Source organism: Dryas octopetala, chromosome 1 (genome assembly GCF_963921425.1).
Source record: "Dryas octopetala chromosome 1, drDryOcto1.1, whole genome shotgun sequence".
NCBI classification, from domain to species: domain Eukaryota; kingdom Viridiplantae; phylum Streptophyta; class Magnoliopsida; order Rosales; family Rosaceae; genus Dryas; species Dryas octopetala.
Window position 1 is genome coordinate 31,325,781 of NC_141366.1, and position 9,956 is coordinate 31,335,736.

General features: G+C 36.1%; 1 protein-coding gene across 1 annotated transcript; it reads left to right on the forward strand.

The window, feature by feature from the left end:
- Nucleotides 1-5,905: 5,905 nt before the first annotated feature.
- On the forward strand, nt 5,906-9,205 carry LOC147299758 (tonoplast dicarboxylate transporter-like). The gene is made up of 6 exons (XM_086246113.1): nt 5,906-6,418; nt 7,303-7,780; nt 7,947-7,990; nt 8,081-8,176; nt 8,325-8,838; nt 8,943-9,205. The coding sequence occupies exons 1-6, from the start codon at nt 5,993-5,995 to the stop codon at nt 8,987-8,989; spliced, it is 1,605 nt and encodes a 534-aa protein (XP_086102239.1). The 5' UTR covers nt 5,906-5,992; the 3' UTR covers nt 8,990-9,205.
- Nucleotides 9,206-9,956: the final 751 nt, after the last annotated feature.

Below are 9,956 nucleotides of genomic sequence, written 5' to 3' on the forward strand. Positions count from 1 at the left end.
AGGGAAAGACTTATCGAAGAATGTGTTTGGTTGGAAACTTCGAAGGAATCTGCTGAATCGGCTCTGGGTTGGCATATCCTGCATATTAGTAAAAATAATCTACTAACAATCTTACAAAGTTATCTATTTATTTATTATTATTATTATTATTTTAGGTCGTACCGCTTTGATACCACTTTTTACTGTGACGCCCCGAAACTGGGAACACCACAGCGGCACCCGTCTTAAAGATCTTGAGACTATAATACCCCTTACCCCGAGTATTATATTCCCAAGCTCTCTAAAACGAGTTAAGCCCTTTTTATTGAAGAACCCGGGTTGGATCAGAGTAGTAAAAATACAACGGAAGAAATTACTGAAAATGCCTCATATTATAAATAATAGTAAAGAGTACCAACCCGTGAGGGTTATGTGTTTCAAATACACTAACCCTAATGCTACATAATAAAACAGTAGATAAACAGATATGTCAGGATAGTCCAACCCACGCCAGAGTGATTCAGTCTTCAAAAAAGTGGTGCAACAAATTGGACTCATGGATAGCCATTGGGATATGCCACCTACGAGGATGAAAGAGAAACACCACCACGGATCCAAAGAAAGGATCTAAACCAGATAGCAAGACTGAAACTGACAAGCTGCAAGTGCCACACCCACGACCTCAATCTTGGTCTCCAACAACTGGATTATCTGCACTTACAAGAGTACAGTAGGGGGTAAGCGTCACATACGTTCATCGCTTCCCCTCGAGGGAAAATCCTGGTTAGGTTTGAAGCAATACTCGAAAATATAGGATTTCAAGGAAAACAGTTTAAAAGCAATGCACACCCAAAAACAGGGTATCATTATCAATAATATTATAACCAAAACCAGTAATGATAAAGATAATTATGCCAATAATCAGTGAGTAAAGCCTTTGCATGCTCATACATCTTTTTCAGTGAAAATTCTTCCTGTCACGTGACATAGTTCAGAAACATACCTGCGACCGATCACATACAGGCCAACCGCCAGTATCGGAAATTCAACCACCACCTCGATACTGTGGTGAGAGTATCCATTTACCTGGTAATACCACATTGGTTAGCCTCCCCAGAAGGACATTCGACTAACCAGTCCGTACTTACCCCTCCGGAGGTTTAGGGGATCGAAACCCAAGGTCACAACACGTGCCCGTTACTCTCAGGTCGTCTAAGGTATCACACAGAAAATCACACAAATATGCCATACAAAAATCATGCACATTCTCTGTGAAAGACATTTTCATATACATATAGTACGAAAATAGGCAGGAAATCCAATAACCGGGATATGGTACCTTCCCCCTACCTGCTTTACCAAAGTGTGTCCCTTGCCTGATCCCTTTCCTGTGTCTGGGTCCCACTTGTACCTGTTGGGAAACTGGAGATCCGAATCCGACGACAGCTATTAGGAACGTACTAAACGTACTCTCGGCCTTGTCTGTTAAGACCAGGTAAAAATTTAGAGGTTTGGCACTAGCGTAACTTGCTAGGCTTCTCTAAATTATTGATCCGGCATGACCCTGCTCCCCGAGGTAGACAGTCATGTCAGATCGTGTGGTTTCTAAGTTTATTTTAATTTATTGTCGAGGAGGTTGATCAGATATGAACCTTACAACGTGACCAGGTCAGTGCATGGGGAAACTGAGGGAGCTCTGGCTAAGTACCCAACGCTTGTATGCTCATGGACTGACCTTAGTCATCACGTTATTTGGTTACCACTGATATGGCCTCAATATTTATTAAGTTCATTTAATAACAACAGTTAAACGGTGTTTCGTCTATAACCACCACTTAAACAACAGTAAATCAAATAAGCTGGGTTAAGGGTATACTTGTTGAAGACTTCCCACGAGCAGAGTCTCGGTACTACTAGACTTGCTAAATAATAAGATTAAAATAGCCTAATTAACAAGAGATTTATTTAACAAAATTTTAGCAGAAATTTGACAGGGATCAAGAAATTACCTATGGAGCTCAGAAATGATTTTTTTTAAAACTTTACCAAAACATAGTCTTCACACTACTAGAATTGAAGAGCTCGTCGGCACGATCGCGTAGGCGAAATCGGATCGTCGATCAGAGCTCTAGAACTCAAGATAAACTCAAAACAAGATTGAAGAAGAGAGAGAAAGGAGGAGAGAGGAGAGAGAATCTCTCTCTTGGGAAGGGTGCGGCACTATTTATAGGAAGGTTTGACTGAGTCAACTCGGTCAACTCGTTGACTCAGTGGGTGGACTCACCACCAACCGTCGCCACGTGTCAAGTGGAGAGGCTGCCACGTGTCGCGGGCCATGCAGCTGGTTGTACATGCAGCCGTCGGATTAGATGGGCCATGCGAGATCCAACGGCCCAGATCGTGCCACGTGGCGCGATCTGGTATTTTCTATTTTATTTTATTTTTCCTATATTCCCCAACTTCAAAAATTAATTAAAAATAGCTCGGGACTTAGAAAAATACCCCGAAAAATACTACGGACTCGTATCGACTAGTACTAATTAACTATGAGGTCAAATTACCAATTTGCCCTTTAGAAAAGTTTCGAAAATTTCAAGCTCCACAAACTAAGATAAAATGCTTTAAAGAAAAAGAAATTTTTGGGAAATTCATAAAATAATCTCCCAGACTCGGAATAATACGAGACTTGCTCCGTTGGGTTCGTGAGTAAAAGCACCACCTTTTAAAGGTCTAACTTGGGTCAAAACTCTAGTCAATGTTGGTCAAACAATTAAAGCTTAAGGTGAAAAATATGATTTTCCGCCCAACAATTTCTAGAAAAATTCTAGAAATTAAAGAAAAATTCCAAAATAAATTTGGAAAATTTTGGGTCTTACAATATCTATATTGTACATATATTCATATATTACTAAATTAAGAAATACTTAATTAATATGATGGGTACTAACATATATTACTAAACTATTTGTACAAAAATGTATTCTTTAAAATCATATTATTAAAGGTTCATTGATTTTAACTACTAAATTTCAATAACTTTTTAATTTAGATATCAAAATTAAATAGTATTTTAGATTAGGTACTAGTTGAAAAGTCAAACAAAATAATAAAGTAAAAGGTATTAAAATTTGCAAATATTACATTACATGCCACTATAATAAAACAATAAAAATAATATTACATCACAAATATCATTAATTTATACTATATTGTATTAAAAAAAATATATCAATTCAGTCACAACTTAACTGTGACTGTTTTGGTAAATTGAAATAGACAACTCACACCACTATACTATGTATTATTTTGAGTAAAAGTATTGTTTTGACCTCTATTTATATTATATTATAGTATAATTTTTTTTAAAAAAAATTCAATTAAGTCATAACTTAATTGTGACTGTCTCACAACTTAGATGTGAGTGTCGTTCAGTCACAACTAAATTTGAAGTTGTGGGTGTCGTACAGTCACAACTAAATGTGAAGTTGAGACTACATTAACAAATTTTCAAGAAAATATAAAAAGCTTCAAGGGCAATTTTGTCAAAATCTTATAAATTTTAACTAACACCCATTATATGTGGGTCAAAGGACAAAAATGTCAAATAGAAAAGACTCAAATCAAAGGGGTCAACATATTTGTGACTTAATCTAAAAAACTACATTTAAATTTAGTAGTTTAATTAAAATATTATATGGTCTTCATGCTATACCAAAAAATTATTAAAATTTGATATTTAATCCTAATTTTCTATAATATTTATACTATTCTCTAAATTAAATTGTAATTTATAGTAATTAAATCGAAAATATTAGATATCGACATTACCAAAAGTTCAAAACCAAACCGAAAATTGCCAAGCTAAAACAAATACCGTAATAAAAAAAATAAAATTTTTGGTTTGGTTTGGTTTTGGTAAGTCCCGTCACTGATTCGATCTAACCGAGTGGCAACCCTATGTGGGACCCATAACTTACACTTGTCAACTTTTAACTAAACAAATAATCGAACTTGAATTGATCAATTTAAATGATTTTTTATTTTATCGAAATTTCGGTCTCTACACTGTTAATTTTGTATCCAATATATAATGCAGACTCATTGAAAGTCTCTCTAGCTAGGTAGTGTTGATTCACTTATGAATTTCTCTGTAGCATGCAGCACCTGTTAGGCTGTTACTATTACCACAACTACTAGTATTTGTATCAAAATAAATGATTGCGAAAATAACAATTAATAAATAACAATGCTCCAAGGCATCACATGAATCAGGATTGTTGAATTGATGGGTGCCATATATACCCCATTACACCCTGTAACTTGGAGAAGAATTATGAATATCGCTGAGTGATGCGTGTCGTGCATCACTTCCATCCACAGAACCTGCATTATTGAGATGGGCTTGGCTTAATTGATGGTGATCTTGTTTTTAGTCCCACACGTTTTGCTCTTTTTATCTTTCAAACCTTAATTTGATTGGCCAACCAAACTTGAGGGTCATAGTAATTGACAAAAGATCTTAATTTGAGTTGTTTATTTTTCTCTATCTTGGAAGAATTTGTAAAAATACAATAATACTTAACTTTTCCACAGTAAAATCAAATTATATTTAATAATACAATAATTACAATAATTTTTAATTATATTTAAATCAAATTATAATCGTATAAATCATAAATTAATTATTATTTATATTTTCCTAAACTTTTTCCACAGTAATATACCCACCAACCATGACACAAACGAAAAGGGAGTCATAACTCATAACTACCAAACCATAGAGATTGTCTCTCATTGAACATTATTGCTCTGCATAAGCCTTAACATACATAGCCTGCAAAATGTGGGCAGAAAATTATGGCAAAAGAAAAGAGTTGCATGCAAAATAATACAAAAGGATGTTCATTAAATTTGATGTCTAAAATAAAAATGAGTGGCTTCCTAGCTACTTTCTTCAGAATGGGGTCTATATTCATGAATATTTCTTAATGGCTTATAAGAATTATTTCGACATACGTCCCAATCAGACAGGAACCAAAATTAACAGATTTTACTTCAATGCTTACATGTAAGCTCCGTCTCCAACACGACAATAAAACTAAATATGCCACTGGTACAGACACCTCATTTTGAAGTTAACATGCGCTTGTTTGGAAGTGCTTATATAGGAATTGCTTTTACTAAAATCGTTTTTGTTAGAAATTCATAGATTTTTTTTTGAAAAAAATTGAAGTGTTTTTTATTAATATATTTTGAAGCACTTCTTAAGAAAATACCTACCTGGAAGCACTTCTAAATGCTTTTAGAATCCAAAAACACTTCTTATTTTTTTTGCTAAACATAAACAAAAACTCTTTTAAACTTTCTAAAAGCACTGCCAAACAAGCTTATAACAATTATAGCAGTAAAACTGAAAGTATATACTATATGTGACTAGCTTATTGGCCTTCTCTATCCTTCACCAACTGCCAATTGGATCCCCAGTGGGCCCATACCAATGATCTTCTTACATGATACAACCATATCCAAATTCCAAGTAGCCAAAAAAAAAAAAAACCATATCCAAATTCCACGCCTCTTCATTTTTATTAAAAACAAAAAAGAAAAATGAATTTTTTTTGTTGACAGATTCCAAACTACATGGTACAACAATAATATAGCCTAACATGATTATCCAGTTCATGGGCAACCTGTTGTCTTTTTGTGGACAGGTGGCGAATTGTCTATATTGGCCCCATTAAATTGGAGTAAGAAACTGTCCAAGAGAAAATGTCATACTTGGCAATTTCCCTGGACATCAATTAAGTTGATAACTCCAAGCAAATAAATGACATTGATTAGTAGCAACATCCAAATCAATTAATAAAAATACAGAATAATGGGACATTATAAAAAAGGACAAGCGAATTTGTCTACCACTTTCTACCCAAAACCAGCAATACAAGCACCATTTTTCTCTCATTTGCTCTCACACACCAAAAACCAAAATCAACAAGACTGAAAGACTGATCACATGGAGAATCATAATTCCATTTCTGATGACCCCAAAACCCCACTTCTCCCACTCCAAGATCCAATCCAAAGGTCCCAGAGCTTCTATTCAACTCTGAAATCCATTGCAACAACCAAGAACTTGTTCATCCTCTTGGGGCCTCTTTTGTGCACCATTATATGCCTTTGTGTGAAGCTAGATGGGCCTGTGAGTAGCAGGAACATGTTGGCAGTGCTTGCTTGGGTGTTTGCTTGGTGGCTCACAGAGGCTGTGCCTATGCCAATTACCTCCATGTCCCCACTCTTCCTCTTCCCTCTCTTTGGAATTGCCTCTGCTGATGATGTTGCCCAGTCTTACATGGATGATGTTATTGCCCTTGTTCTTGGAAGCTTCATATTGGCTCTTGCTGTTGAGCATTATAACATTCACAGAAGATTGGCCTTGAATGTGAGTTTGTTTCTCCAACTCTGTTTTTCAAAATCTCTTTTTGGGTTTCTCTAAATTAACCCATATGATCCAATCAGTCTAATCAGAATGCTTGCTTTTTCTGATTTTTGCTTTCATTTTTCTCATAGCATTCTGAAAATTATGAGCAGAGAACTCTATTTTTCAACTTTTATTTTATATTTTTAATATGATCCAATCACCCTAATCAGAATGCTATCTTTTTCTTTTAAAGAAAAAAAAAATCGGTTATGAAATTTGTCTCATACCATTTTATCATTGTAGTCTTTCAAATTAGACATTGTTGTTTATGGATCCTATCATTTTCAATAACCCATGTTTTAAATAAGCTTACTTGTCTTTTATTTATTCTATTACAGTCATTATCTTAATTAGCATAAAGCATCTTAGTTTTTTTTTTTTTTTGGTCGAAGCATAACGCATCTTAGTTAAATATGAGATCTTGTGAATTATTTGAGTGAGTCATGCAGTCATTCCAAATTTGTTAAAAAAAAAAAAAAAAAAAAAAAAAAAAGGGAGGCTCTTGTTAATTTCTGCACTCTGTTTTTTCAACGACTCGTTTCAGGGTTTTCATAATCCATATGGTCCAATCAGGCTAGTCAGAATTCTAGCTTTTTCTGATTTGGGTTTTCATTTTTCTTGAAAAAAAATTATATATTATTGTTTATTGATCCTCCCGTTTTCAATAACCCATGCTTTAAACACGTTTACTTGTCATGCATATCATACTAACAATTCACATGCCATTAGGCTATTAGCCTATTACAGTAATTATCTTAATTAGCATATAAGAGAAGCCTAAAGAGTGTTAATTATTGTACTAATTAAAAAACGAGATTATGTGACACGTGGAGCACACCACACAGATCACCATGCTCTTTTGCGGAGACCCCTTGAATCCACCATTACTCCTGCTTGGCATATGCGGCACCACAGCCTTCATGAGCATGTGGATGCACAACGTGGCAACGGCGGTGATGATGATGCCCGTTGCCACCGGCATCCTTCAACACTTCCCAACGGGTCCCGACCAGTCCATCGTTGTGGGCAACTTCTGCAGAGCTGTGATTCTGGGGGTCATATACTCCACCATCATAGGAGGGATGAGCACTCTCACCGGGACAGGTGTCAACCTCATATTGGTTGGAATGTGGAAGAGCTATTTCCCTGAAGAACCTCCCATCACCTTCAGCACCTGGTTCTTTTTCGCCTTCCCTTTGGCTTTGTTCATGTTCTTGGCTTTGTGGGCTATACTCTGCTACTTGTATTGCTCACGGAGTTCGGGGGAGATTCTCTCTGTTCATTTCGACAAAGCCCATTTGAAGAGAGAGCTTGAAGTGTTAGGTAAGAGCCCTCAATTACTCAATTTCTCATTTTGGGTCTCTTTTGAATTGGTTTTCATAATTGTGAAAAACAACCCATATGCCAAAATAGGCAACAAATTGCATGATGTTCATATTCTATTTTCGTTTTGGCCTAATGTTTCCCAAGTTTGATGTGGCACGGGCAGGTCCAATGGCTTTTGCTGAGAAGATGGTATTGGCTTTGTTTTCGGTGCGTTCCCAAGTACTTGGTTTTGCATAGTAATGAGTGTGTCAGGTGGATATTGCTTCCAGTTATTTATGTGACAAGAGTTTTGTGTAGATGCTGATAGTTTTGTGGATGACAAGAAGCATAACACAGGATATTCCTGGCTGGGGAGTCCTTTTCAATGGGCGTGCCGGTGATGGAACTGTCAGTGTGAGTAATGGCCCTTCAGTACTGTCTTCACAATTAAAAAGAAGAAAGAGTACTTTTTATCTTATAACCAACAAACATGAAAGACCTAAACTGAGCTTTCCTTTTGTAGTTGGATCAAATTTTGAACTGTGACTTGAAACCCATGTAGGTTATGATTGCAACTTTGCTGTTTATAGTTCCAAACAAGAAGAAAGAGGGTGAGAAGTTGATGGATTGGAACAAATGCAAGAAGCTACCCTGGAACATCATATTGTTACTAGGTGCTGGTTTAGCCATAGCTGACGGAGTTCGGTCGAGTGGCCTTGCAGATAAATTGTCAGAAACCTTAGATTTCTTAGAGGCAGTCCCATATTTAGCCATGACACCTGCTGTATTGATCATAACTAGTACCATCACTGAGTTGATTACATCAAACAATGCCACTACCACACTTGTTGTCCCTCTCCTAATTCAGATAGCAAAAAGTATGAAAGTGCATCCACTCCTTCTTATGGTTCCAGGAGGCATTGGGGCTCAATTTGCTTTCTTGCTTCCAACAGCGACCCCTTCTAATACAGTTGGATTTGCCACCGGCCACTTTGAAATCCGAGATATGATTAAGACTGGGTTGCCCTTAAAGATTTCTGGAATTGCCGTGCTCACCTTTTTGATGCCTTCACTTGGTAATATTAATTCCTTATCTCTTATCAGCCAACTCTTTCACCATTTTTCATTCTCTGTACATGATTTTCTATTCATATTTGATGCTGAATTTTGGATGTTGCAGGAGCTTATGTATTTGGGACAAATGAACAAGTCCAATTAATGACTTGAAAATTCGAAATGTTACCATGTCTTGCAAAATCTAAGGGCATATATTTCAGCAGCAATAGTCCTATAATCTCATTCATCTGTGAGACAATTGTATGAAGCATTGGTTCTTATTGTAGAGGAGCTTGATTCATGTATTGAAAAAACCTGTGAATTATCTCTAAATTAAGGTTTGAGCCTTTTCCTATTTCACAATGTATTGAAAAATTAATGAAACCTTTGTTTGGTTGTATCTCATTATTTCTAGTTATGTTGCTCGCTTCATGCATAGTAGAATAATGGGACAATCCGTAAAACTTCCAATCATGAACTTGAACAGAAAAAGGTCTAGGTTTAGGGTTTTCAATATGATTTATGCTTAATTGAATAAAACCACAAAATGTGGTTTATATACATGGGCCTATAACTAAAATACAGGAATTAATAAATCACCTAATTAATTCTAATAATTACACAATAATCACACGTGTTGACTCACACCAACACTCCCCCTCAAGTTGGTGCATATATATCGCACATGCCCAACTTGTCTAGTGAGTCCAAAAACACCCGATTTGCCACAGCCTTGGTCAACACATCTGCAAGCTGATCTTCGGACTTCACAAATGGAAAGTTAATAATCTTCGCTTCAAGTTTCTCTTTGATGAAGTGTCGATCAATCTCAATGTGTTTTGTTCTATCATGCTGAACAGGATTATGTGCTATATCAATAGCAGATTTGTTATCACAAAACAAGTCCATAGGTTTGGTAGGTGGACATCCTAAATCAGTCAATAAATGTCTCAACCACAAAAGTTCGACTACTCCAAGTGCCATACCTCTATATTCAGCCTCTGCACTCGACCTAGATACAACTGATTGCTTCTTACTTCTCCAAGTCACCAAATTTCCTCCTACAAAGGTAAAGTAGCCTGAGGTAGACCTTCTATCATCTGCTGAACCACCCCAGTCTGCATCAGAAAACCCTTCA